Source organism: Gopherus evgoodei, unplaced genomic scaffold (genome assembly GCF_007399415.2).
Source record: "Gopherus evgoodei ecotype Sinaloan lineage unplaced genomic scaffold, rGopEvg1_v1.p scaffold_40_arrow_ctg1, whole genome shotgun sequence".
Classification (NCBI taxonomy): Eukaryota; Metazoa; Chordata; order Testudines; family Testudinidae; genus Gopherus; species Gopherus evgoodei.
The window spans coordinates 2,655,811-2,683,410 of NW_022060061.1; the positions used below are offsets into that span (position 1 = coordinate 2,655,811).

The 27,600-nt window shown below is 52.6% G+C and overlaps 4 protein-coding genes and 1 long non-coding RNA gene across 13 annotated transcripts in view; 3 read left to right on the forward strand and 2 right to left on the reverse strand.

Moving 5' to 3' along the window:
- The window catches only part of KLF1 (Kruppel like factor 1), a 4,820-nt gene extending 3,928 nt beyond the window's left edge, over positions 1 to 892 (reverse strand). Inside the window, exon 1 of the mRNA XM_030545993.1 lies at positions 714 to 892. Coding sequence (XP_030401853.1) covers positions 714 to 800 — 87 coding nt within the window. The 5' untranslated portion in view covers positions 801 to 892. The remainder of the gene's footprint in view (positions 1 to 713) is intronic.
- The window catches only part of LOC115642466, a 16,809-nt gene extending 13,176 nt beyond the window's left edge, over positions 1 to 3,633 (forward strand). Inside the window, exon 6 of the long non-coding RNA XR_003998195.1 lies at positions 3,618 to 3,633. This is a non-coding gene — a long non-coding RNA (uncharacterized LOC115642466). The remainder of the gene's footprint in view (positions 1 to 3,617) is intronic.
- A 1,098-nt stretch (positions 3,634 to 4,731) lies between these two features.
- Positions 4,732 to 16,303, forward strand: GCDH (glutaryl-CoA dehydrogenase). Of its 7 annotated transcripts, none has more exons than XM_030545985.1 (12): positions 4,732 to 4,782; positions 7,602 to 7,716; positions 8,066 to 8,101; positions 8,654 to 8,797; positions 9,403 to 9,465; positions 10,244 to 10,414; positions 11,400 to 11,529; positions 11,906 to 12,122; positions 12,614 to 12,717; positions 13,202 to 13,327; positions 14,495 to 14,655; positions 15,258 to 16,303. In XM_030545985.1, exons 1-12 carry the CDS (start codon positions 4,747 to 4,749, stop codon positions 15,329 to 15,331), a joined length of 1,377 nt encoding a protein of 458 aa, XP_030401845.1. In that variant the 5' UTR covers positions 4,732 to 4,746; the 3' UTR covers positions 15,332 to 16,303. The 7 variants fall into 7 exon arrangements, with proteins under 7 accessions (XP_030401845.1, XP_030401849.1, XP_030401852.1 ...); XM_030545992.1 differs by lacking the exon at positions 4,732 to 4,782 and adding an exon at positions 5,868 to 6,181 and having other exon boundaries at positions 7,600 to 7,716; XM_030545986.1 differs by lacking the exon at positions 4,732 to 4,782 and adding an exon at positions 6,369 to 6,467.
- A 1,446-nt stretch (positions 16,304 to 17,749) lies between these two features.
- LOC115642529 (tigger transposable element-derived protein 1-like) lies at positions 17,750 to 23,771 on the forward strand. 3 transcript variants are annotated; one of them, XR_003998200.1, is made up of 3 exons: positions 17,750 to 17,790; positions 18,017 to 20,174; positions 20,379 to 22,615. XR_003998200.1 is itself a non-coding variant. In XM_030546150.1 (2 exons), the coding sequence occupies exon 2, from the start codon at positions 18,338 to 18,340 to the stop codon at positions 20,072 to 20,074; it is 1,737 nt and encodes a 578-aa protein (XP_030402010.1). In that variant the 5' UTR covers positions 17,750 to 17,790; positions 18,017 to 18,337; the 3' UTR covers positions 20,075 to 22,615. The 3 variants fall into 3 exon arrangements, 1 of the variants encoding a protein (XP_030402010.1); XM_030546150.1 differs by having other exon boundaries at positions 18,017 to 22,615; XR_003998199.1 differs by lacking the exons at positions 17,750 to 17,790; positions 20,379 to 22,615 and adding an exon at positions 23,746 to 23,771 and having other exon boundaries at positions 18,312 to 20,174.
- On the reverse strand, positions 20,778 to 26,109 carry SYCE2 (synaptonemal complex central element protein 2). Its single transcript, XM_030545841.1, has 3 exons — positions 26,013 to 26,109; positions 23,647 to 23,927; positions 20,778 to 20,991 (listed from the first exon to the last, which is right to left on the reverse strand). Exons 1-3 carry the CDS (start codon positions 26,107 to 26,109, stop codon positions 20,797 to 20,799), a joined length of 573 nt encoding a protein of 190 aa, XP_030401701.1. The 3' UTR covers positions 20,778 to 20,796.
- Between the last annotated feature and the right edge of the window lie 1,491 nt (positions 26,110 to 27,600).

The window sequence follows — 27,600 nt, forward strand, 5'->3', positions numbered from 1 at the left end:
CGGAAGGGCTGGGAGAGCAGGGGCTGCAGGTCAGGAGTGAGGGGCACCGGAAGGGCTGGGAGAGCAGGGGCTGCAGGTCAGGAGTGAGGGGCATTGGCAGAGCTGGGGGCAGGGACCCCAGGGCTGGGATAGTGGGGGACACTGCAGGGATTGAGGGGCACAATTCACTGGAAGCTCCTTTAAGCTGAACATGGGGATTCCACCCCCCCTGAACTAGGAATGGAACCCAGGCATCCTGCCCCCCAAGCCCCATGCGCTGCGGCTTAGCAGGACCCACCCACCCAGTGAAACCTCCCCCTAGGGAAGGGCCACCTCCCCCCCAGCAACCAGGTGCCTCCTGTCTGCAGTCTGTCTTACCCCAGGGCCCTCGTGGGCTCCAGGCAGGACTCTGCGTCCATTGCTCTGCCCATGCAATTCAGCAGAGCTGTGGTGGGGTTGGACAGGGTGGGGGCATGGAAAAGCCTTTTCCTGCCCCCTCCCCCCATCACTTCCCTGCCTAGATCAACAAAGCTCCCAAACCTTCCTGCCCCCCAAGAACACAGAGCCTGTAAATGCAGCCACCTCTGGGGAGCAGCACAACTACAGCTTCACACCAGAGAGGGGAGACACCCCCCCCCTTGCAGTTCTACCCCTTGGAGCAAATCCACTGAGGCCCAGAGCTGGCCAAGCCAGGGAGGTGAGGGGCAGCTCCTGCCCCCCAAGCCCCCCCTTACCTTGAGGATCTCCGACTGCTTCTCCTGGAAGTGGCAGAAACCTGCCAGGCTGCTGATGGAGGGCAGGACAGCATCAGTGAAAGCCATAGCCAGCCAGGCCCCAGGTCAGGGCTGGGGGTGGTGGGGAATCAGAGCCCAAGGGCTGGTGGGGGGACCAACCCCTCCACCTCCCTACCCCCCTCACGTGCTCCTCTCTCCTCCACCCCCCCCCAAGCTGCTAGCTGCCTCGAGCCACCTTCTGAGCAAAGCTTCCCCCCCCCTTCAAATGCTACATTTCCCTCTTTCCCACCTCCCTCTCATTGGCTGACCAAGGTGATAAGGGGAACCTCTATGCCAATCAGAATGAGGGTTGTGGCCCATGGGGGGGCTAGCTGGGGACTTGGTTAATTTCACTCAAGGGGGTGGGAGGTCCCAGATGACTCAGGGCTGGGAAATTATCCCAAACCACCACCACCACCCACGCTCTCAAAGCAGCTGCAGATTCTGCCCCACTCAGGGGCTGATTTACAAAGGGGCAGAGACCGCCCCCACATTGGCAGCCACTAGACTCAGCCCCCAGGTGCCTCTCGTGGGGCCCATCAGTAGCCCGGGCTGCTGCCGTTGGAGGATGATTGATGCCACTTGGTAGCCCCCTCCCACTGGGAGGCAGGTGGATGCTGTCAGGGAGTCAGGACACCCCCCAGCTCTGGGAGGGGAGTGGGGTCTAGTGGTTAGGGCAGGGGGCTGGGAGTCAGGGTTCCTAGGTGCTGTTCCTGCCACTCACTTGCTGGGTGACTTTGGCCAAGTCACACACACACCCTGCCTTGGTGCCTCAGTTTCACCTCCCGTGAAATGGGGGTACTGCTACAGGCGCAGCGACCAGAGCGGCGTAGAAGGTTCGTGGTTGACTGGTCGGAGGCGAGGAGCCTCCCTCACCACAGCACAAGGCCGGGGCCTCCAGGTGGGAAGGAGGGTGTATGAATCACAGGAGGTTGAGGGATGGAAGGTGCCAGCTAAATACAAATCATTGTCATGCCCCCAGGCAGGTTCTAGTGGGTGAAACAAGGCCCAGCACAGGTCACACAGTAGAGCTGGGGAGGGAACCCAGGAGCCCTGCCTCCCAGCCCCCTACTCTGCCCACTAGACCCCACTGCGCACCCAGAGCTGGGGAGAGAACCCAGGAGTCCTGGCTCCCAGACATGCCCCCCCCCACTCCCCTCCCAGAGCTGGGGATAGAACCCAGGAGTCCCTTCACTCTCTGTCCCCCTAACCCTGCCTGTCCTGGATTTTTATACCACACTATTTTCTCTCTTCCGGCCTCAGCCCCTTTCAAATTTCATCAAAGGAAACAAGGAACCAGAAATGCTGCGAATTTCCTGAGAAACAAAACAAGATTCAGGGAACCCCACCCTCCTGACCCCAACCAAGGGAGGGAGTACAGTCTAGTGGTTAGAGTGGGGGGGCTGGGAGCCAGGACTCCTGGGTTCTCTCCGTAGCTCGGGGGAGTGGGGTCTAGTGGTTAGAGCGGGAGGCTGGGAGCCAGGAATCCTGGGTTCTGATCCTGACTGACTGAAGCAACTATTTACTCTCCTGTTCCCTGGTGGCTCTGTCTCCCCCTGACTCCCATTGCCCCCCACCCAACCCCTCAGGTCAGGCCTTCCCTGCGGAGACAACCTCCCTGTCCCAAAACCCCTCCCAGTGCTTTCAGGGAATTGCATGGATGTAGATCACCAGCCACCTGGGCTTTATCGGACTGGCCCAGCGCAGCCCGGCCACCTGCCCCAGCTCTGATACCGGGGCAGAGCTGGAGATAAACCCCCTGGATCTGCTCTGACTCCAGCAGCAGGGAACTTTCCAGCTGAGACACGGGGCAGACAGTCCCCGGTGGGCTGGGGAGCGCAGGCTGGGCTAGAATGGGGCTGCAGGTCGGGACTGAGGGGCACCAAAGAGCTGGGCTGGGGCCCAGGGCTGGAATAACCAAGGGGGTGAGGGACTGGGTCAGCTTCACGTCCCCAAATCCTGGGTCTGAGTCCTGGGTGCCTTGGCCTCTGGGGGGTTGGTGGTGGGTTTTGACCCACCCGGCAGCCCCAGGGGTCACTGGGGGAACAACATACCTGATTCCCACTCCAGTGGGGAGCCCCCCTTGGGGGTCCCCTCTGCCTGCCCCCAGCCTCACTCTCACCCCTGATCCCAGAAGCCATTGCATCTCTCCCCCTGCCCCACTGGGCACACAGAAGGGGGCAGATGAGCTGGAGGGGGGGGGCTGAGTGTTTCCCTTGCTCCCTCCCAGCCCAGCAGCCACGGCCTGACGCCTGCATGAGACGAACTCGCCAGGCCTCAGCCCAGTCAGTTCTAACCTCCCAGCATGGAGCCTGCAGCCTCCCAAGGGGTCTAGGGGGGATTCCAGCCCCAGGGCGATGGCTGCACAGAGGTGGGGGGCCGGGATCAGGTTCCCCCCCCCCCAGCAGCTCCCCCAGTTCCTGGGGCTGACGGCAGTTAGGAGCTGCTGGGCCCTAATCTGCAGCTCCTGTCGCACCAGACCATGTGTGAGCCCTGATTAGCACGGGGGGAGGGGGGCTGTGAGATCAGAGCCCTGCCAGGAGCTCTGAGTGCTCAAGGGGCCGCCAGGGACCAGCCTCGCACCCACGCGGGGAAAGGGTCGGGATCCTTATCCCCATGGTGCAGAGCGGGAAACCGAACCTGAGCTCTCCCAGCGAGTCAGGACAGAGCCAGGAATAGAACCCAGGAGTCCTGACCCCCAGTCACGCTGCTTTCGGCTAGCAGGGGTCTGCGAATCAGGAGTCAGGGGCACCGGCAGAGCTGAGGGGAACCCAGGGGTGGGATAGCAGGGGCTGCGGATCAGGAGTGAGGAGCACTGGCAGAGCGAGGGGGAGAGCCAAGGGCTGTGCTGTCAGGGGGCTGCAGGTCGGGAGTGAGGGGCACTGGCAGAGTTAAGGGGAAGCCAGGGGTGCGATAGCAGGGGGCTGCGGGTCGGGAGTGAGGGGCACTGGCAGAACAGTGCCCCCTGCACACACGGGCCCTGCCATAGGCCAGGCGGGTAGAAAAGGGGAAGTGATTCGTTCCCCAAATTTGGCCAGTTGTGGTTCCTCTGGCCCGTGTCTCTGCTGCCACAATGAGCCATGTGACAGCCCCACCCCCACCCAGGGCATGACCCCTGCCAGCCACAGACCACGCGGCAGGCGGCAGGTGCCAGGCCCTCGGGGCCGGCCCTGCCTGTGGCCTTTTGCCTTCTAGATGCCCCCAGAGTGAGGGTGGGGCGTGGCAGGGAGAGCTCCCCTCCATACAGCCCCCCAACAGATCTTCCTGTGCCCCATAGGGACCCAGCTCCCCTCTGATCTCACCCCCGCTCCCAGAGAGACATTGGTGGGAGCAGTGGGGTCCCCCATACTTCCCTATGCAGCCAGGCTGTGTCTGCTTGTGAGATGATCCCTTGGCTCTCCCCCTCCTGCCCCACACAGGGGCCACCAGAGCTGTGGGGCCCAGACTCAACACCTCACTGAGTTGCCACAGGGCAGCTCCCCCTGCTAGGAGCAATGGGCTTAGGCTCTCATCAGACTCAGGCAGCATCTCTGGGTTCAAGAGCCTTCTCCACTGCGTGCAGCTCCCGCCTCCCCGTAGCTCTCTGCATTAGAGCTCAGCTGGATCCCCCCTCTCAAAGCCCCCTCTCTTTGAGGAAAGGGGCGACTCTGCGCACGAGCCTCTGAGTAGGCGAACTGGATTCTGCTGGGTTTAGAAATTCTGTGCAAGAAAGTGCTAAAGGGTCTTTTTAAAAGTGGGTGGGAAGATTGGCAGGGTGGCAGTTTGGCTTAGTGGTTAGGGCTTCAGCCTAGACTGGGGCACCTGGGTTCTATTCCCAGCTCTGCCCCTGCTGTGCTTCATGACACTGAGCAAGTCCCTTCCCCCCATGGTGCCTCAGTTTCCCCTCCCACCTTCTGTATATTTAGGCTGTGAGCTCTTTGGGGCAAGGGCTGTTGCTCATTCTGTGTCTGTGCCAGGCACAAGGGGGCCCTGATCTCCATCAAGGTCTGGGACAATGGAGCTGGTTGCAAATGTGCCCATTTCACAGAGAGTAAGTAAACAAGGAGAGAGTTGGGGTGGTTTAGGGCATGACCAGCCCGGGCCGTGACCTCCCAGGTTGTGGCATCATGTCACAGGGACCTTTTCATCCCCCTTATCGGGCTGTTTGCGTTGTCTGGCCATCCCCCCCAGCAATTTGAGGAAGTGGGGGCTGTTGCACTCTTTCCACATTCCAACCTCAAGGGTTTTTCTGAGAACCCCCCACTTACCCCCATGCTCAGGATGGAGACCCAGGGCTGCTCCCCTCCCACTTGGGCCTTCCACTGACAAATGCCTTCCCTGTGCTCCCAGGAGAGGGATCGGTGTCATCTCCTGGGGAAACTGAGGCACAGAATGGGACAGACACTTGCCCAATGTCACCCAGTGAGTCAGTGGCAAAGGTGGGAACAGAACCCAGGAGTCCAGGACACCCAACCCCCCCGGGAACTGGGAATGGAAGCCAGGGGGACCTCTAACTCCCCAGGCCCCTTCCTCACGGTGCTGTCTGGGGTGGGGGAGCCCAGGGCCGGGCTAGCAGGTGCTGCGGGTCGGGAGTGAGGGGCACCGGCAGAGCTGGGGGGACGTTGTGCAGGCCAGGTGTGTGTGTGTGTGCGCCCCCCCGCTCTCCCTGTAGGATGGGGGGGGCTTTCAGAGCCTGGGGAGGGGGCAGGGGTTAGAAGCATCAGTGGGGCCCCCACCCGTTGGGCGCAGGGTCCCAGTGGTTCAGATGCTCCGGGATAGAATCTGCAGCTGGGGGGGCGGCGGGGGCTCTGGCTGGAGGGGACCAGCTGGTGTGGGGTGTCAGACATCCCGTGAGCGAAGTGGGGTCCCATTTCCAAAGCTGCCTCAACCCGCCCTGACAGCAGGGTCGGGGGGGGGTGTCCGCATCTTCAGCCAATCACAGCCCCCACCTGCCCTGGGGGGCGGAGCTTGGAGGGACCCGATCCCCCCAATACACTTTATCTGTGCGCGAGCCACTTAGGACGCGGGGGCGGAGCTGACTCTGCATCACGTGTCCCCCCCCCCGTGGCTGTAGCCTCTTTCGCGTTGCTCAAATTCCTCCTCTCGCCGGCCAATCACGGATGGATCAATCAAGCACGCCCCCCCCCCCCCCCCGTGCAAGGCGGGGTGTCGCTCCCTCCCCCCGCTGATCATTTCTCTCACTGTTCTTTGTTAACCCCCAAATGGCTCCGCCAGCGGCAGCCCGGCTCCAGGCAGAGAAGCAGCAGCAGGGTCCAGCTGTTGCAGGAGCACGGGGCTGCCCGGAGATGCTGCAGGCAGATGTTGCAGACAAACGCAGTGCGCGTCTTGTGGCGACCGGCCTGTGCAAGCAGGCAGTTCCCCCAGGCAGAGGCGGCCGGCGGGCGCCTGCTGCACGCACGATGTCTCCCCTGTGTGTGCGCACACGCTGCAGCTGAGGTTGCACGCAGGCAGGTTTTGCAGACCAGCGCTGCCGGCGGGCGCCTGCTGCAGGCACGATGTCTCCCCTGTGTGTGCGCACACGCTGCAGGTGAGGTTGCACTCAGGCAGGTTTTGCAGACCAGCGCTGCCGGCGGGCGCCTGCTGCACGCACGATGTCTCCCCTGTGTGTGCACACGCTGCAGGTGAGGTTGCACTCAGGCAGGTTTTGCAGACCAGCGCTGCCGGCGGGCGCCTGCTGCACGCACGATGTCTCCCCTGTGTGTGCGCACGCTGCAGGTGAGGCTGCACGCAGGCAGGTTTTGCAGACCAGCGCTGCCGGCGGGCGCCTGTGGCGGGCGCGCAGGGTTTGAATTTTCCGCGCATGCAGATGCTTCCCCCCCGCGTAGCTGCAGGAGAGGCGGCGCCACGCAGGGGTTGCGTGCGGCGTGCACCGGAGTGCCCAGTGCAGCACGTGCGAGCCCGCATGGTGCGCCCCGCCCCCTCCCCGGCTGCGGCCTCGCTGCTGGGCCTGACGGACACCGAGGGGTTAATCTCGCTCTCTTCCGCCCCGCCCAAGATGTCGCCCCGCCCCCTTCCTGCTGACGTCACCGAGGGCTCCCCAGTTGCCCCTTGGTCAGTCCCCCCCGGGTGAGTCGCTCTGTGCTGGGGGGCGGGTCCGGTTTCTTTGATCAGGGCAGCTGGGGGGACGGGCAGCCCCCCCCGTTCTGGGACAATCTCCGCCCACCAACCCCCAGCCTAGGGGGGGCTCTCCGGGGGGTTGCTTAGCTCAGCTCCCGGGGCCCATTTGCTGAGGCCTCCGTGGTGCCTTGGGCTCGGTCTGGCGCCCCCCACCCCCGGCTCCCGCAGCTGGCGTTGCCTGGCCCTTCCCCCCCCGCCCGGCAGCTAAAGGAGAGGGGCTGGGGGCTGGCAGCCAGGGGGTTAATGCCCAGATTCTGCCCCACCGGGGCTTGTAACCTAACGAAGACCCCGATCCTGGGGCTGGGTCCATTAGCAGAGCCCCCACCCCGAACCCGTGAGTAGCTGCACTGGGAGGAGAGTCAGAGCCAAGATTAGAACCCAGGAGTCCTGGCTTCCAGTCCCCCCCCCCCCCCAGGTGGGGCTTGGCTCAGAGATCCAGTGTGGATTGTGTGTCTGGGCCATTCCTGCCCCTTAGCATAGCAACAAGTGGTGCTGTGGGTCCCGTCCACACAACAGAACCCATGGGAGGGACCTGGCTGCAACACAGCTGTCTTGGTGTGATTAAACCACCGTCCTGCCTTGTCGTGTAGACAGCACCACATTACAACGTTCAGGTGACACATCTGGGAACAGGCTTACAAGATCAGTCTACACCCTGCATTGTGACAGTGATTTATCAGTGTGTCTGGCTGTCACCCCTAAGCAGCCTCTCCCGTTTCCCTTCCCGACTAGAAGCAGACCCAGATGGCTCTGAGACTCGCCGTGACCAGGCTGCTGAGATGCAGCAGCTGCCGCGTGGTGGGGGTCGGCGCCATCCGGCCCCAGGGCACCATAGCAGCACAGAAAGGTGAGTAGGGGTGGGAGCAGCCTCTCCCAGCACCCCGGAGCCAGACCCCCTAAATGTTGATATTTTTTAAAGGGGGTGGGATGGGGGCTGGAACTATGGGGGAAGTACGGGCCCCTACTACCATGGACCCACTGGTGTGACAAGTCCCCCATCCGTGGAGGATCTGAGTCTGTCACAGCCCCACCTCCACACCCCTGGCTCTTTAGCTCGGCAGGGTAATGGGATGCCCAGAAGGGGCTCCCTCCCACGTGGCACAGGTCGAGATTTGAGCCCGTGATTCCTGCTTTGCGTCCTCAGCAGAGCAGGGATAAAATAACCCACCTGCCCGGGGTCTTGTCTGCTTTTCCAGAAAAAGAAACGAAGGCCCGAGAGAAGCCCCTGAAAGGTAACTGTCGTCTCCCCACCCCCAGCTTCCATTGGAAAGGACTTTTTTACCCTGGGACAGCTGCCAACACTGACGAGAACGGGGTTGAGCGCCTCTACGAATCCGTCAGTGGCAGACAGTGAAACAGCCAGAAGGCAGCGCTTGGGTTTTATGTTTTTTTAACAAGGGGTTCCCAGTGCCTGTAAATCAGGGGTTTAAAGCATTGGCTTGAACTAGGGGTGTTGGTAATTACTAATTTGATTCCAGTAAAGGCTGGGCAGGAATTGGCTTTAATGAATGGCTTCCATCCCATGCCCAACTGTTGATGCCCCTCATCTCTGACCCGCCACCCTGCTATTCCAGCCCTGGGCTCCCCCGCCCCACGGCCAATACCCGTCAGGCTTTACTTTGGGGAATAAAGTTCCCCTTTGTGATCTGCCTCCAGAGCAAGGGAGGTTGGGTTGAGGAGATGAGGTGCTTGGCTTGTCATTTCCCCCTTCCCTGTGTGGACAGGGGTAGAGGTTGGCGTGGAAGCTGTTAGGTGTGCAGCCAGCTCTGACTGTCTTTCTCCAGCCCCGGGAGCCCGGTTCGACTGGCGAGATCCCCTGCAGCTGGAGAGGCAGCTAACCCAGGAGGAGCTCATGATCCGGGATTCCTTCCGCACCTACTGCCAGGGGAAGCTGATGCCACGAATTGTCATGGCCAACCGGAATGAAGGTGCCTGAAGCCGGCGCCGGGGATAGAACCCGTGACCGTTCCATAAACCCGTGCCTCTGTCCCTGGAGCCTCCGGTCGCTCTTTGGGGTTTAGATGCTGACTGCAGTCGCTAGCACCGGGAGCCGTCTGATTGCGTCCAGTCTGCGGCAGCGGTGCCCGGACCCACGCGTCCCAGAGATCCACGTGCCAGGGCACCGTGCCATGGCTGCATGCAAACCAGAGGTGCTTGGGGGTGATTTACAGACCCAGATGCCGCCCACTGTTCTTCCAACTGTTCCGTTATTTAAATTCAGTGGCCCCAGGGGATCTGAGATCAGAATCCGGCCGTGACCCCGTTGTCGTCGGGGAGTGACTCCAGATTTACCCAGGGCTCACAGAGGTCGGAACCTGCCTGTAGCCTCCTTCAGGGCCCAGTGGATGCCTGAATTAAATGCACTTGGGGGAGGGAACTGCAGATTGGTGGGGCTGCAGGGATTGTGCGTTGCTGTCGGGGAGAGCCAAGTGAGCTGCACGGCTGGAGCTCCCAGTCCTGAGCTGCCGGGGGCAGAGGACAGGGACTCTGCCTTTTGCACTCACAGACACACGTCTGTGTCTTCTCTTTCCAGTCTTTCACCGGGACATCGTGTCGGAGCTGGGGGAGCTGGGAGTCCTGGGCTCCACCATCAAAGGTGAGCTGGACCCAGGAGGGATTGGCTGGGAGGGTCACTGGCTGGGACGTGGAGTGGATCACCGTTCAAGGACAGTGCGTCCCATGCAGGGAGGGATCTTGCCAGCTGACACGGGGCAGAGGGATGGTGGGCACCGTGGATGGGGAAGCCCCTCAGAGCTCTCCTGAAGCTTGCTGGCTACCCCATAGACAATCGCAAGAGCTGATCTGACCTGTGCTCACCTGGGACTGTGCAGTGGCCACGTCCCCTCCTTGCCTTCATGTTCACCTCAGTCATGCCCCCTCCTGCCCCGACCACGCCCACCTCTGCCCCACCTGGGATACCCCCTGTGGCTGAGGGGGGTACAATGCCCTGTGAGGGGGAGGGGCTCCACCAGTCCCAAGGCCCTTTTGCACCAGCCTGCGTGGCAGGAAGGGACCACATGGCTGGGCTGAATTGGGCCCCCCAGTATTTGGGGGCCGATTCTCCAGCAACTGCTGTGGCATCTCTAACCCTGTGGCTTTGTGCCCGGGCAATGCAGCCCCTGTGGCTCCATTTGGGAAGGCAGTAGGTGCCCATGGACTATCGCCAGCACACGTGGTGCCCCCTACTGGCGTGTCTCAGCCCTGCAGAGTGGCCCCCGTCAGCCCTTGGCACACGGGGTAGCAGGTGCTGAGGGGAGCCGTTCCCCAGCTGTCCTCAGGCGGGGAGGGAGTTCCAGTCTTGACTGACCCAGGGCGGGGTTCGGACCGGTGCTGCTGCTGCTGTGTGTCCTGTCCACGTTCTGCACCCGTCTTAGGTTATGGCTGTGCCGGAACTACCTACGTGGCCTACGGTCTGGTGGCTCGGGAGATCGAGCGAGTGGACAGCAGCTACCGTTCGGTCTTGAGCGTCCAGTCGTCCCTGGTGATGCACCCCATCAACGCCTACGGCACGGAGCAGCAGAAGCAGAAATACCTGCCCCGTCTGGGTGAGCGAGAGGTGCGGGTGGGGGCTCTCGCTGGCTAGGAGCAGGAGCGTGGATCCACCGGGGAGGCTGCTGGCTTCAGAGCTGGTAGATGTCCCCTGTAGCCGGTCCCCTACTATCTGGCCAGCTGGCAGAGCAGAGAGGATGCTGGGATGGTTCTTTCCCACAATGCTCTCTGCTGGGGTTACCTGGAAGGAATGGGGGTTGGCAGGAGGGGGAAGGACTTGCCCCCTCCCCGCCATGGAGGGAAGAGCTGCCTCTGAGGCGGGCTGCTGGGAGAGGGGTGGGCACCTAGGAAGCTGGGCCCTCGGAGCACAGAGGTGGAGAAGGTCTGGGGTGGGCATACAGGGAGTGGGGTGACAGGGGACTGGCGGGGGCACTGGGGGCGAAGGAGCCATGAGACTGTCAGGGGAGGGAGGATGCGGAAGTTGGGGACAAGGCAGGCGTTGGGGCCGGTGATGTGAGAGACATTGGGGGAGGGGTGACAAGTGTGGGATTGAGTATCACCTCAGGGGTGGAGGGACAGGAGCCATGGGGAGGGTGTTGGGGGCAGAATGTGGGAACTGGAGGAGGGAGAGAGGCCTTCAGTGGGGTAGGCAGTGCGAGAACCAGGGGGAGGGCGTTGGGGTGAGTAGGGGCTTGAGAACTGGGGGGAACCTAGGAGAAAAGTGGTTGGGGGCAGTAGATGGGGTGGGGCAGTGTCTGGTGGATGAGGGGCAATGCAGGAGCTGGGGCAGGTTGTCCGGGGCTGGGATGAGAGGCGGGGTGGGAATTGATGGGGGAAAGGCAGTGCAGGACCTGAGATGGGATGCAGATGGGAATTGGTGGAGGGTGCAGGACCTGTGGGGGAAGGGGAGGAGTAGGAGTGGGGTGGTGGTGGGAATTGAGGGGAGGGGGACAGGACTTGGGGGGGGGCAGGACCTGGGGTTAGGGTTGGGGCAGAAGGGCCGCGGCTTCCACCCAAGCCCACTGGCTTCGCTGTCCTCAGCCACAGGGGAGCTGCTGGGCTGCTTTGGGCTGACCGAGGCCAACCACGGCAGCGACCCCGGGGGCATGGAGACCAGGGCTCGCTACCACCCGGCCAGCAAGACCTACACGCTCAACGGCTCCAAGACCTGGTGAGACAGAGACAGAGCCAGGCCCCAGCAGCCCGGCCGCTAGCCCTGCCTACGGCTCTCAGCAGCTCCAGGCCCGTGGTCTCACTGCCCCCCTGCCCTGAGACCAGATCCTCTGTGGCCCCAGAGCTGGGCAAGCCCGCTCCAACTGCTGCACCCCGATGATCTCAGCCCTCCCCTGTTGCTCCCCATGGCTCAGCCAATCCTGGGCCTCTCCAGGGAGAGGGGCTGGGAGCCAGGACTCCTGGGTTCCATCCCTGGCTCTGCTATTGAGTTTCTGGGGTATTTCACATCTCCCTTCTGTGGCTCGTCCTGCTTCCTTTGTGGGGGGGAGCTCTGGGAGTCTCCGAAATGAGCTGGGTCTCACATCTCCTCCCAGGATCACCAACTCCCCGCTGGCAGATCTCTGCGTGGTGTGGGCCGTGTGTGAGGACGGGAGGATCCGGGGCTTCCTCCTGGAGAGGGGGATGAAGGGCCTGTCGACCCCCAAGATCGAGGGCAAGTTCTCCCTGCGAGCCTCCACCACCGGCATGATCCTGATGGAAGACGTGGAGGTGCCGGAGGAGAACCTGCTGCCGCATGTCTCCGGGCTCGCAGTAAGTCCAAGCTCCTCTCTCCCTAGCCGATTCTTCGGTTCCCCATAATCTCACACCCTAAGCAGGGCTAGCTGGGGACACTGCTTGGAGGAGAGACTCCAGCTGCTGTGGGGAGGGGGGCCAGCAAGGGGTGCTTTCTTCATAGAGCCAATGCTGACTCCAGTGCGGTGCTAGGGGGCACTATGATGCAAGGGAATGGCCTTTAAAACAAGGGGTGTTAATCCAGCCACCATTGCCAGACCCTCACTTTGGCAGTTGCCTTCAGCTTCCCAAACCATAGGAAGCAATCGACTGCCGGATTCTTCCTTGCTTCCTGTCTTGGGCATGGTTGCTGTGTGGTTGATGGAAACAGCCGCTGTGCCCCGCTCCCACCCCAGAAGCAACTGTTGCCCTGTTAACACAGGGGGCTGGCGGGAGGAGAGGTCATGTGCTCTTCCTTGGCAACGTTGCCTGGGGGTTAATGATCAAGGCTCTTTCTCGTGTCCTGCCAGGGTCCGTTTGGCTGTCTGAACAACGCCAGGTACGGCATTGCCTGGGGAGCGCTCGGAGCTGCTGAATTCTGCTTGGAGACAGCCAGGCAGTATGCCTTGGACAGGTAATGACTGTGTGCTGGAGGGGAGAACTCTTTGTGCTTGGGTGGGGGAAGCCCCATGTAGGTTTGGGGGATCCCTGCCTGTCTCTTTTTAAAGGCACTGATTAATTTAGACCTCACTGCGTTCATGGGAGAGTCCTTGCCAGGAAGGAAAACTGAGCAAGAGAGATAAAGTGACTTGACCAAGCTCGCACAGTGGATCAGTAACAGAGCTGAGAACGGGACCCAGGAGTCCTGACTCTCAGCCTCCTTCCCTAACCCACTGGGGTGAATGCAAGCGGTCAGCTGTGGGAGAACACAGTGGAGTCCAGCAGTGAAGGCAGCGCCCAGCACAATGGGGATTTTGGATGGGGCTTTTAGGCACTACCTAACTGACCTACTATAATGCTCCATCCCAACTGAAGGCAGTCACCAGAGGTGGATCTGTCCCAGGAGTTTTAAGTGATTTTTTGCTCCGTGGTTTCCTAACTAAGTTGTCCTCCCCTAGGATCCAGTTTGGGGTGCCACTGGCTAGGAACCAGCTGGTCCAGAAGAAGCTGGCTGATATGCTCACCGAAATCACCATTGGCTTACAAGCTTGCCTGCAGCTGGGGAGGCTAAAGGATGAAGACAAGTATGTACCTGCCTTTCTAAACTAAAAAGTTATTCTGTGGGTTAGACAGCAAAGCTAGAAGGGGTTTGGCTGGCTCAGGTGGGGAATGGATCCAGGGTCTTACCCTTCCAGGGTACATCGGCTTTGATCCAGCCCCAGGCTCAGGGGGACTAGTGGCATAAGACTTTGTGGAATCAAATAGAATCATAAAATGGGAAGGGACCTTGAGAGGTCATCTAGTCATCCCCAGCACTCATGGCAGGACTAGGTATTATCTAGACCATCCCTGACAGGTGTTTATCCAACCTGCTCTTAAAAATCTCCAATATGGAGATTCCACAACCTCCCTGGGCAATTTATTCCAGTGCTTAACCACCCTGACAGGAAGTTTTTTTTTCTAATGTCCAACCTAAACCGCCCTTGCTGCAATTTAAGCCTGTTGCTTCTTGTCCTATCCTCAAAGGTTAAGAAGAACAATTTTTCCCCCTCCTCCTCGTAATAACTTTTTATGTACTTGAAAACTGTTATCATGTCCCCTCTGTCTTCTCTTCTCCAGACTAAACAAACCCATTTTTTTCAATCTTCCCTCATAGCTCATGTTTTCTAGATCCTTAATCATTTTTTGTTGCTCTTCTCTGGACTTTCTCCAATTTGTCCACATCTTTCCTAAAATGTGGCTCCCAGAACTGGACACAATAGTCCAGCTGAGGCCTAATCAGCGCGGAATAGAGCGGAAGAATCACTTCTTGTGTCTTGCTTACAATACTCCCGCTAATCCATCCCAGAATGATGTTTGCTTTTTTTGGCAACGGCATGACACTGTTGACTCATATTTAGCTTGTGATCCACTATGATCCCCGGCTCCCTTTCCACAGTGCTCTTTCCTGGGCAGCCATTTCCCATTTTGTATGGGGGACATACAGGGCCTTTTCCTTCTAAGAGGGAATGGCTCCAATCCAGCCCCCGGTTCGGGGACTGCCTGGCTCATGCAGGTGGGGACAGGGGCCCTATTCCCCTCTAGGAGCGTTGGTTCTGATCCAGACCACATAGTTAGACAAAAACAGGCCGTTCCCCTTTGACCAAGCTGCCAGGTCTTCCTCAGCCTGGTGCCAGCATGGCACAAACCCTGGCTCCACCGGGGAGCTTGTCCTTCCACCCCAGTGCCCTTGATCGCTCCTTTCGTTGCAGGGCTGCCCCCGAGATGATCTCCATGCTGAAGCGGAACTCCTGCGGCAAAGCACTGGATATTGCCCGCCAGGCCCGGGACATGCTGGGGGGCAATGGCATTGCCGACGAATACCACGTCATCCGGCATGTCATGAACCTGGAGGCCGTGAACACCTATGAAGGTAAATCTCCCCATACACCTTTGTATCAAATGCCATGAAGGTTCCTGGGATTTCCCAGATCCTTTGGGACCATGGAGGTAAGGGATAGAAAGCAGGGTGCTAGGGGGTGCTGTGCTTCAGGGAGCAGGGCGGGCCTCAGTAGGAGGCATTCTCCCCTCCCCTCCCCTCCAATCCAATGTCCCTGTGTCCCGTTGGGACTTACAGCTCCAATTGGATATGACGTTCTTCACTTCCTGCCCTCCTTTCTTGTTCGCCATTGCTATACGCTGCTGAAACAGCTGCCATGTTCCACCCTAGAGGTGGCTGCATTTTAGTGATTTGCTTCGCTCATTGCTAATATAGCCTTTCTTCACCTTCTGGAGGAAGCAAGCCCTGCCACTGTTTGATGGATAATCTTGGGGGATCATGCTTATCCTCTAGCATCTGATGATTTACGCCTGGTCTATACACAGGTTTTACCCCCAGATAATGGTGTTTGTCGGGATGGGGGGTGACATTCATTTACCAATATAGTTACATGAGTACAACTGCTAGTGTGGACATGATATGGCATATTACCCTTTCCAGTGAGATCTTTGTTCCCATTTCTCTTTGTTCCACAGGCACGCATGATATCCACGCTCTCATCCTTGGCAGAGCAATCACCGGACTTCAGTCTTTCACCGTTGGCAAATAAATCCAGTATGGAGGAAGCCTAAATCACCTTCACAACAGCCTTAAATTCACTACGTCGGAAGAATGATTGTTTTGTATAAAAAGATTTTTGATTTTTCTTTCTCAAGATAAAAAAGTCAGAAGTCAGAGGCTGCTGCTGTGATACAGAATCTGAATGCAGTTCTTCAGGCTGACTCCTTGATTCTTTCTTACTTTGCAATATGATTCACTCCCAGATCAGCTAGTTGGTTTTCAAACTCTAGAATCTGGGAGAAGGTCTGCCGCTCTGTTTGCAGTAAAGGATCAAGGAGACAGGCCCAGTAACAGGCCGTCTTAGCCAGCATTGCATTTGTATTTTGGGGATATGGGAGAGGGTGAAATTAGCGAAACTTGTGTGAAGTGGATTGTCATATAACAAAAGTCCGTGGGTTTGTGATGTTGGATTGGCTGCTTGATGCATGAAGCTGGCTTGCTTTCTCCTTGAGTGCAAATTCAGGACCTTTGTGGGAAAGGCTGCCTGTATCAACAGGGTGGAAATGCAGTCTCACTCATCAGTGAGATGTCCAAGTTCAGCTAACTTGCTTCTCAGAATTATCGGAATGGATGCACTCTGTTGCATGCTGCGAGAACTCTCTTCTCTTTACAAAGCTGTGTCGAAGCCATAAAACCTGAATCTTCACGCCCAGCCAGGTCATGGGACATGTCCAACGGGCATCTGCACAATGTAGTTACTGAGCCAAACATTCTTACCAAGGTGAAGAAATGCTGTCCACTGCACAGAGCTGGGGCTCAGAATGCAGTTAAATTCCTGGCTCTGCCACGGATCTACTGCAGGCAACTCTCCGTGCCTCAGTTTCCCCAGCTGTAAGACCCACAGAAGACACATTTAGCATTCCTGTTACCAAATTTCTCTTTCACAGTAGTCCACAGTTGTACCCAACTGATCTCATATCCCTTCTGTTACTTACATGAATAAATTTTAAAATATACGGTATCTTGCTTTTTCTGTTTGTGGTGGTTAGCTGTTTATGTACCCTGCAGCCCACTGCTGGATAGAATCAGAGATGCTGAACTGTGTAAAACAGGCCATAGATTGTTAACATTTGGTGGCTGGTTTTCCTGGCCATTGCAAAACAAGAAAATGATCAGCAATAAGCTGTGTTCAAATTTCACATCCCTTCATTCAAAGGGAACTTTCTTGACTTTGGAAGATTGTTGTGACCTATCAGATTGGAGGTCTTGGGAGTGAGGGGTGAAGTCTGAGGAGGTGCAGAGTACTAAGATGTTCAGTAACTCACCATAATGCTCCCACAATCACCAGGCAGAAGGTTGGGAAATGTGTCCCTCAGGTTGTGTATATGAGATGCTGGTGCTCTGGGTGCCCAACTTGACTCCTTTCAGGGAATATTTTTCCAGGGCCAGATTTTTCAAATGCTTGTACCCCACAATCAGAGCCAGATTTTCGAGAGATGTCAACGTCCGATGCCCTGAGCTCTTCTCGTAATCTGGGCCTGATGGTGGATGCTGAATTCTCTTGACACTTCTGGCCCTCGGGCCTGACTTTTTTACCAAGGTGTTAGGCTCAAGCGCTCAGGTTACGGCAGTGATGGGGTGGTATAAGAACCTACGCAGAATAGCTGCCCTAGCTCTAGTGATGTGCTGGTGGTTGAGTTTTCAGTGCACGCTCCATCCCTGCACTAGAACCAATCTGTTCAATAGCAGAATTGTACTGTAGTCTCTCTGCCAGCTGTGTCCAGCTTGCTGAACAGCTGGCACCAAAGTCAATCCTAGCCAAGGCAGGTGCGCTGAGCCCTTGATCCCTGGCAAATTGGTTACAAGAAAGCAAAGGTTCATACAGCTCCAGATTTTTTTTTTTCAAAGTGCTCAACACCCAACTCTTGACAATCTGGCCTGTACTATTCCTTATATGAAATAGAAATTGGACCAAGATTCGGAGATGTGCCTGTATCAAGACAGCTGAGCCATCCTTGCTCAAAAAATCTTTAACAGCCAGTGGGGTATCTCTGGATTGAGCCACCTGCAACAATCCTTCACCACCACACCATTGCAGGTCCCATGACTGGGGCAAAAAGTCCCAGCCCACCTACATGTGCTAAGGCAACTGGAGCTGCCCTAGGAGTTATAAAATAGCCGTGTCCAGCACTGGGAAACGGGAACAATATATAAGATGAACTTGCTGGTTTTCTGATATGCTGGCTGTGACTCATGGGTGAAAGTGGCTTCTCAGGACATAAAGCGCTGTGCTACCTGTCCCTTGTCTCCCTCTCCCCACCCCCAATCCGTGGGATCGTTGGGTGGCAATCGATTCAACGGGAGTTGATTTATCGGATCTAGTCTAGACACAATAAATCGATCCCCGAGTGCTCTCCTGTCGACTCCTGTACTCCACTGCCGGGAGAGGTGCAGGGGGAGTTGATGGAGGAGCGGCAGCAGTCGACTCACAGCGGTGAAGACACCATGGTAAGTCGATCTAAGTAAATGTAGTGTAGACCAAGGTGCTTGTAGGTCTGATGGGTAGCAGAACAGGTTCTGTTTTCAGCCCCTGCATGCGTAAGTGGTCTTTTTGCTCTTTCCTTCTGAGAATAAGGGCTTATCAGGAACAGCAGCTTAAACTCTGTTCTGTAAAAAAACTGAGCAACAGAATCTTATATTTTTGCTTTAAATCCCATTGTGTTTTTCATATCAGCACAGATGGTTGGAAATAACGAACAGGCAAGTCACTGAAGGAGGCGTTTGCAGCTATAGACGCTCCCCGGGTTACGCAAGATCCGACTAAAGCAAATTCGACCTTATGCAAAAATTTTCATAAGGCATAAATAAAATGTTCGAGTTGCAGAAAATATTGCGTAACATACAGGAACGCAAAGTACTGTAGTGCGGTGTGCAGAGTAATACAGCAGTAGCATCTCCTACAAGGGAAGGCGTTGTGCTCTCACAGCCTCTCAGTCTCGTGTTATTTCAGTGATACTGTATTTCTATTATTTCACCCTGTTATTTCATTCAAATCATGCCTGGAAAGCGATCAAGTGATATCATGAGTGCAGGACCAGTTCGTAAGCGAAAGAAGATTGATTTAGAGCAGAAAATGAAAATAGTGAAAAAGTATGAAGGCGGACAAAGCCTGTCGTCAATTGCTCGTGAACTCGATTTAGCTACCTCAACAGTGAAAAGTATTTTGAATGATAGTGCACGCATAAAGGAACACGTGAAAGGCTCTGCTCCTTTAAAATCAACAGTCATAACGAAGCAGCGTTCTGGCGCTATCTATGAAATGGAAAAGTTATTAACAATATGGATGGACGATCAGATTCAAAAACGTGTGCCGCTTAGCCTCATGATTATTCAAGCAAAGGCTAAAAGTATTTTCGAAGATGTAAAGGGAAAATACAGTGATCCTAACGCAAAGTTTGTGGCTAGTCATGGGTGGTTTAATAGATTTAAACAACGTGCAAATTTTCACAATGTAAAAGTGAGTGGCGAGGCTGCTAGTGCTGATACAAAAGTAGCTGAAAAGTATCCCGAAGTGTTACGAAAACTTATAGAAGAATATGGTTATACAGCACAACAAATCTTTAATGTCAACGAAACTGGATTGTTTTGGAAAAAAATGCCAGACAGAACTTACATTTCAAAAGAGGAAAAGACGACGCCAGGGTTTAAGGCTGTGAAAGATAAGCTAACGCTTTTGCTTGGGGGTAATGCAGCTGGAGATTGCAAATTGAAACCATTGCTTGTTTATCATTCAGAAAATCCCCGTGCGTTTAAAGGCATTAGCGAGGTTAACCTTCCAGTTCATTTCCGTTCAGATCGAAAGGCTTGGATCACAATGGCACTTTTCGAAGACTGGTTTATAAATTTGTTTATCCCCGAAGTGGAAAAATTCTGCAGAGAAAACGACATCCCGTTCAAGATTATGCTTATCGTCGATAATGCTCCTGGATATCCTGCACATTTAGATGACTTTCACCCTAATGTAAAAGTCGTGTTTCTGCCTCTTAACAAGACTTCGATCCTACAGCCCATGGCTCAGGGGGTCATTGCTAATTTTAAAGCCTGTTATCTACGAAGAACATTTGCACAAGCAGTCGAAGCAACAGACAGAGAGACTGGGAAGACTCTATATGATTTTTGGAAATCGTATAACATTTACCAAGCCATCATAAACATTGCTAAGGCCTGGGAAGAGGTTACCCAAATTTGTTTGAATGCCGTATGGAAGAAAATGTGCCCACAGTTCGTACACAGCTTTAAAGGTTTTGAAAAAGACAAAACATACGAGGAGGTGGCAGATGAAATTGTGAAGCTTGCCGAGCAGCTTGAGCTGGAGATTGATGTTGGTGATGTAGATCAGTTTATCGAATCCCATGGAGATGAATTATCAAATGAGGATCTCATGGAATTAGAAGCAGCAAAAGTAAAAGAACAGACTGAAGCTGAGGATGAAGTTGAAGTAGTAGAAGAGCCACGACACTTCAACACCAAGGAGATGGCACTTGCATTTCATGAGATTGACTCTGCACTGGCAAGGTTTGAGAAGATGGACCCCAATTCCTCACGATTCTTGAAAGTAAACAGAGGCATTGACGAAACGCTGGCCTGTTATAGACAGATATATGAAGAGAAGAAAAAGGCCACCATCCAGTTGTCTTTCAATAAGTTTGTAATGAAGACTGAACAGCCTGCAACGTCTACATCTCCACAGCCTTCCACTGCCAAAGCCCCCTCTGACAACCCAATGATGTAATGCCTGTCTCCTCCTCTCCTTCCTCATCTACAAATTAAGCCCATTGTCATCTACCACCAAAATGGAGCCTTCAGTGTGCCAGGATAACAATAGGATTAAGGTAAATGTAATATTTTTGTTGAAATTGTTTGTTTGTTTTTTATGCTTGCACAATATACATTTCAGACTTACGTAAAATCTAGGTTACGCAAGGCTTTCTGGAATGGAACAGTTGCGTAAGTTGGGGAGCATCTGTTTTAATAAACCAACAAAGTGGAATGTAACATTCATGTGATCTTTATAAAATGCCTTTTATAATAAACAGTGCTATGTGAGAGGGGGGCGACAACAATCTCCCCCTGACACACCGGAAGAAAGACATTTCGAAGGCAGCAGGGTGCAGAAGTTTGACAAGAGACACTGGCCATTGCATAATCCTTTTGTATCTTCAGTGGACTTTAATTACATCTCACCTATTCCCACTTTTATAAAGACTGAATTTTAGCAGGCGTGTTTTTTAACCTGTCTGGCTCTCATGCCCTTTAGGACACTACCAGAGCTTGAAAGTTCAGGAGTTTTTTAAATAACTTTAACAATCAAACAAACTGCAACAGGAATAGAAAAAGAGGCCCTTATCTGACCTGTAGTCTTGTGTTTCCTTTTGCATCAGAATAGTAGCTACACGATGGTTTGAGTGGTTCATCTGGGCTTTTGATTCCAGCTGGTCCTTCTTCCTAGTATTCTCACACCTCTGACTGCACACACAAGTCTTTATAAGCTGCCTCCACAGTGTGGCAGACTTGTCTGAGCTCTGTTTGGATCTGGCTGATCCTCTCCATTATCTCCGAGAGCTCTTGGAGCTTATCCTGCATTTGCTTGTTATGGCGATCGTAAATGAGAAACATGCTTTCCTCCAGCTTCTCCGCCAAACTTGAAACCTTTTGGAGTGCAAGGAAAGACGAGCCTTAGGGATTAAAATGGACCAGAGGCTGATGGCCTGAATATTAAGGGTTGCATTGGTCCCCCTGTTTCTAGAGTAACGGGATGCAACTACTATTGATTTCAGTGGGTGCTCTGCCATGTTGGGATGGGGCTGAGTCTTGCCCTAAACGTGACTTCTTTTCATGAGTTTTAGACAGAATGGACTAAAACTGATCTCTGCATAAATGTAAATGCTTCCTGCACCATCTTCTGAAAGCATCTGGACCTGGCTGTGTGGGAGCCAGGATATTGACTCAAGGGACTGCTAGACTGGGCCAGGCTGGCAGTTCCTATGCAGACCCCAGCCCTGCAGCTGGTCCATGCAGCAGTTCAGTGCAACTCCATGAGGATCTGCCATCATGGATCTGAATGCAGGAGTGGGATCTTCATGGGTCATACAAGAGGATTCTGGCCTACTAGAGGCCACGTGCCCCAGAGACCAGGGCACTGTCTGGACTGCATTTCAGGACCCCTAGGTTCTATTCCCAACTCTCCCAGGAGTTAGGTGGCTAGCATGATTTTCAAAAGCCCCAAGCTGCATTTTTAGGGATCCTAAATACTTTTGAAAATCTGGCCCAAAGCTTTAATGGCAGCCTCAGCAATGGTAAGGCGGAAATAACTTCCCAAAGGCATGGAATGTGTGACAGTCAGATGTGCTGAGCTGCTGCTGGTAGAGGCCATGATGAAGTTTTGCGAGTGCCAGTGTGAAATGGGAGACGTGTTGGTTTCTGCGTCTTTTGGAGATGCAAGTGGAAACCTTATGGCGTTTTGGAGTGCATTAAGACAACAGCAATCAGAAGGTGGTAAATAATTCAAATTTCTTTCCTCTTAGCTCCGTGCTTTGAAGGCACTTGCATAAAATGAAGCTTTGGTTTGTTGTTCCATTTGCATAATAATCCCTAGTTTTTATCAGTAGATCTCAAAGTATGTTACAAAGGAGGTCAGTATCATTATCCCCATGGGGAAACTGAGGCACAAAGAGGTGAAGTCACTTGTCCAAGGTCACCCAGCAGGCCAGTTGCAGAGCCACAAATAGAACCTTGGTCTCCTGGGTCCTAGTCCAGTAGTGTATCCTATGAGCCACACTACCTCTCTTCATAATAATAAATATCTCACACTCATATATAGCACCTGGGAAGCCTGGGTTCTATTTCCAGCTCTTCCACGGGCCTGCTGGGTGAGCATTGACAAGTCATGTTGACCTGTGCCTCCGTTTCCCCATTTTACAATGATTCTGACCATTTGTAAGGTGCTTTGAGCTCTATGAATGAAAAGTGCTAGATAAGAGCCAGGTGTTCTTATATATATTACATGTTAAGGTGCCACAAGTACTCCTTATTCTTTTTGCTGATACAGACTAACACAGCTACCACTCTGAAACGTTCAAGTGTGTGTCTGATTTTATAACGGAAAGCTCCCTGCTGCTGCATTATTTTTCTCTACATTTATGTAAAGTGTGCTCCGAAGCATCTGATTTAATGCCTCAGAGACATGGAGGACACTCAGATTGGTGATCTGTGACTGATGCAGTTAGAATAACATGATTAAAATACATTAAATAAACATTCTGTGAGTGCACAATCTTGAATGTTGTGTGTGCAGGCAGGGTGGAGAGGAGATTAGCGAGGCAGCTTGGTCGGCTGCGGATGAAACAAGGGTTGGGGGGTTGCTGCAGTTCACAGGGATTCAAGTTAGTGTCTCTGAGGCGTGATGTTGGGATTTCATTTCTGTTGGCAGGTAAAGTGGTTTTACATTTAAAACAAGCTCTCTACTGATTTGCTGTAACATAGCAGAGAATTGGAGAACACAGAGACTGGCAGGGCCCCTCTAGTCCATCTCCTTTCATGCAGAGTCTAGCTGCTGCTCCCCTCTTTTGTTCTGTCCAATCTGCTTTTAAATGCTGTATACAGTGAAACTCCCCCCACTTTCCTTGGGGAGACGATTCCATAACCCAGTACGGGTCCCTGGGAAGAAGACCCATGTGAGAAAAGGACCTTCCTCACACAACTTTTCCCACTCCCATGAAAATGGAGGGCTCAGCATCCCACCCTTCAGCCTGGTTGTCCTCGGATCTGTTAGGGGTGGGGTGGGGGTGAAGCATGACTAATTGAAGGAAGGGTGGGAAAGTTGGGAGTGGGGGTTGGAGAATGCTGCACTCGGTGAAGTTCAAACGGAAAAGACAACCCCATTCTGGGCTATATTACCTTGCCCACCGTGCTGTGTCATGCAGCCCTCTGAGGAGAGGCCCTAGGGCAGGTCTTGCTTGGGAAACTCCAGGGGGTGGGTGAGAGAGGGGATGCAATCAGAAGCACAGGCCTTTCCTGCAGATGTCTTTGGTCTCAGGCCAATCCCCTAGGATCTATGCTGAGTCCAGCTGCCTGTTCCAGCCCATGGCAAACCCTGCCTCCGTGCTGGAATGACATGGGGTTTATATCATGGAAGGGGGCAATCCATCCCTATGATACAGCACTTCACACACACACACCCCACACACATTTTCCTTTGCTCAGCATTAAAGCGCCTCCTCTTTCACCAAGCTAGTTAACTTCTCTTCCATCCTTTGACTTCCACCCTCGAGCCCTCGTATGTAGCCATCTCCATATCCACTTCACCTTCAGCATGAGGCTCTCCCTGAAATTGCTCATGACAGTGTGGTCTTTCTTCCGGTTCTCGTTGATCTTCTCGATCAGCTGCTGCGTTCTTCTTTGCAGATTTTCAATGTTTGAATCCAGGGCTGCAAAATAATTGGATGACTTGCCGTCCAGTGCTGCTACAGACGCATCTGCAGTGGGGCAGAGCAGAGATGTGCTGGGCGATTCCTTCCTGCATTTAAATTGAAATAATGAGCATGTGTTGTGTTCCTCTGTACCCCACTTACGCTCAAATGCCAAAACTCAGGTGAGTTTGAGGACTCATTGTGAAAGCATCTGCTTTGTTTCCAGATAAGAGTAACTGACCTATCTGAAGCAAGGGGGGAAGTTTACCTGCTCTGTGGAAAAGGTAAACTTCCCATCCTTTCCCTTGCTGTCATTCCTACAGAAAGGGAGCATTTTAAAACCAAACACAGAAGGTCAAATCTTCCCCTGGTGCCTTTATTCATCTAAAAAGGCTGCAGCTGTACAAAACTACCCTCACAATTCAATACATGAAGAAAAATTACAAAGACTAGAGCCAAAGTTATCCAGCAAAATCAGATGCCAAAGAAAACTGTTGCCAGCTATTTTATTAATTTCTCTCATGTGGGAATTTTAGTCCTTTAAATTTGTTTATCCAATAATTAAAGCAGCTTGTTAACCAGAATCCATCCATCACAAACTTGACAGCTCCTGGGTTGCCTAATTCTATTTTATAAAGGAAATACAGAGTCCCTGTTGGCTGACTTGTTTGTGAAACTACTTCTGCAGTGCTAGCAAAATTGACATTTAATTCCATTTGATCGGGGGGGAGGGGGGAATGACACACATGATGAGCAGCCTCAGATTCTAAACCAGTACCCTTGTCTATGGAGGGCAATGTGCTTGCAATTGGCCTTCTGGGTATATTATTGCATTAGCCTGCTCAACTCCTGATGCGATTGGCTGGCGCTCCTACGTCCAAGTTTCTTAACCTTGCCTTATGTTGCCTTGTGTTGGCATTTGATCCTGAGGAGGCGTGAAGGAAATGGGTCTAAATAAACCAAGCCATCTGCCAAGGTGAAGCAGCTCAGTGACGGAATTAAAAGCCAGAGACACCTGCTGTTGATTAGCTCTGTCCTCTTGTACAGAAGTACAAGTAAACAACCTCCATGCCAGGTGGCTTTGTATACACCCGCGTGCACTGTACATACACAGCTACTGCAAGAGAAGCGGTGTGGCCCATGGGAGTTGGCACTGCACTGGGAGGCAGGAGATCTGGGTTCTAAATAAATACACTAAAAGTGGCAGTTGCGGGGGGCCATTTAAGTCCCATAGAGAGGAGTTGAAAGACTAACTGCTCCCATCCAAGGGCTTGTCTACACACAGCTTTTGTATCAGTTTCAAACCAGCACAGGCGTGCTGGAACAATGTGTATAGTGGAGGTGCTGAGAGTCATTGCACCAAACTGTAAACCCTGCCACTTCAAGCTAGGGGATATGGCAGCACCCCTACTTCCAGCACCCATGAACCAGTATGAAGCAATACAACCTTCTAGTGTTGGTACTGTTAGCTACATGTAGGTCTTGGGAAAATTAAACCAATATGGTTATAACTCATCTGTCTTTTTTTTTCCCAATGTAACCTATGTCATTGCATCCACACACTAGGGGTATCCCAATATAACTATACTAAACTAATATCTAATCATACCCCTAACTGAAATAATTACAATAGTCCAAAGCCTGGGTTTAGAGTAGGCATAAATGCACCGACCGTCACTACCTCTTTAAAAGCAGTAGCTATCCTGGGAACCACTTTATAGGACTTAAAATGAGTAATTCTGCCTATGCCCAACACAGAGAATGCGTGAGTCATTAATTAGACAGCACTTTGCATCAGGAGATCTCAAAGCACTTTACAAAGTTGGTCAGTATCATTACCCTCATTTTACAGATGGGGAAACTGAGGCATGAGCTGTTAGCTGCCCAGAGTCACCCAGCAAACGAGTGGCAGAGCCAGGAATTGAACCTAGGTCTCGTGAGTGTCATTCCAGTGCACTGTCCATTGGGAAACACCACCTCCAAACTAACTTTTTAACTTAAGAATGCAATTAGACACATCGTCCATACCCAGCTATTTTAATTAGAAAACCTAGTCTGAATACAGGCTGGGAAATTGCTACGATTAACATAAACAACCAGGGCATTCCCAACTATATATATATTAAAATCACATTTCTCCTTTGGGAAGTTTCTGTTGGCATATTCATGGCACAAGGCACAGCATTTTCTCCCCTTTCTCTGGCTCTTAGCAAATATTAGACAGAAGTCTGTGCAAAACTCCTCACCTGGACAGGCTCTCACTGTGTAATTCACGTCTTTCTATATCATCAAAGAATGGGCTGTCCGGTTTAGCCTGCTCCTCTTCTAGCTCTGGACTTTCACATTCCTGAGTAGACATCGTAACCTTTAGAATGTAGAGAGATTTTTCAGGAGGCTGCATGGATCAGGCACTGCATTGGGACTTATTCTAGCCCTTGGCTCTGCCACTAATTTGCTGTGTGACTCTTCTGCCTTGTCTATTTAGAGTAGAAACTCTCCAGAGCAGGGACTGTCTCTTACAAAGTATTTGTACAACACTTAGCAAAATGGGGCCCTGATCTTGTTGCAGCCGCTAGTCTCTAAAATAACATATAATTAATAACAGGCTCAAAATCACTGACCTACATGAGCTATTAAATCAAACTGAGAGTTTAAAACAAATTCAATAGAGCTTGATGGAAACTTTTGATGACATTTTGGGGGGGTTGGAAAATGCTGATTCCTCCTAACTGAATCTTCCCATGGGACCATGTCAGTTTTGATTAAATTTTTGTTTAATATCAAAACAGCTGTTTTTGACATGTTCATAATTACACATTTGGAATTTTCAGTTCAAAACTACTTTTTGGTTAAAAATGTGTGATATTTTATATTTTTAAATATTTTTTAAATAAAAAAGGTCAAAACTGAAACACGACAGATTGAATTAATGGAAAGGAGATATTTCAACTTACCCCAAATGATTTTTTTCAGTGTTTCAGTTTATGAAAAATTTTGAGATTTTGGCTCTTCGTCCCTATTTGGAACCAGGAAAAAAGTAAAAGTCTCAAAATTTGTCATAGGATGGGAAATCCATTTCCTGACCAGCTCTAATATTGAGTCTGTTTCTCTTCTACACTAGTTTTACACTGATATAACTTCACTGGAGTTACTCCCAATTTACTTAGAGAGCTGAACAAAATACGCTATTTTTATCTATGACTTGATTTCACTTGGAGAGTTTGAAATAGTCTGTATTTTATGAGATGTATTTTAGGGCAAAATTTGCTAAGCTGATATTTATTGTAAGAAAACTGTTAAAACACTGAGGATACGTATATAAATATAAAGACACTGCAACTCTAACCTCTGTTAGAGGACTATGAAATTACATCTGTCTAGAAACATTTTGATCTTTCTAGCTCTATAAGTCAATTGTATTTACCTAGATTGTAAATTCTGTGGGATAAGGAACGTCTTTTTGTTGTGGGTGTATGTACAGCATCTAACACTATCCCCAGGCAAGAGGTTCTAGCAATTACTATAATAATAATAATTAATAATAAAGCACCTAGAACCTACGCTGGTTACCTGGATTTGAAAGTATAACCTTGTCTGACCTCAGCCAAGTTCTTCAAAACTCTATAGGAAATTAATTTTGAAAAGAAGAGATAAGTACATACAATGATTGTTAAATTCACATCATTTACTAAGCTGAAATGTTGCAGGAAGCTAGCTATTGACCACTCATTACAATTCTGCTCCACACCCTCCCTCCTTTATATAACTAGATAAGTTTTACTGGGAAAAATCTGACTTCTGGATTCCCTGCTCTGAGGATATTAGCTGTTTTTCTTAAAGCCCCAGCTCC

Bases quoted from the DNA above. Each gene is read 5' to 3' on its own strand.
- GCDH (XM_030545985.1), top strand. From the start codon at position 4,747: ATGGAGCTGGTTGCAAATGTGCCCATTTCACAGAGA. The intron at 8,798-9,402 runs GTGCCTGAAGCC...TTCTCTTTCCAG, and splicing joins CATGGCCAACCGGAATGAAG to TCTTTCACCGGGACATCGTG. The intron at 12,718-13,201 runs GTAATGACTGTG...GTCCTCCCCTAG, and splicing joins AGGCAGTATGCCTTGGACAG to GATCCAGTTTGGGGTGCCAC.
- LOC115642529 (XM_030546150.1), top strand. From the start codon at position 18,338: ATGCCTGGAAAGCGATCAAGTGATATCATGAGTGCAGGACCAGTTCGT.
- SYCE2 (XM_030545841.1), bottom strand. From the start codon at position 26,109: ATGTCTACTCAGGAATGTGAAAGTCCAGAGCTAGAAGAGGAGCAGGCT. The intron at 23,928-26,012 runs GTGAGAGCCTGT...AACTCACCTGAG, and splicing joins AGAAAGACGTGAATTACACA to TTTTGGCATTTGAGCGTAAG. The intron at 20,992-23,646 runs GTGAAGTGGATA...GCACTCCAAAAG, and splicing joins GGGAGAGCCTCATGCTGAAG to GTTTCAAGTTTGGCGGAGAA.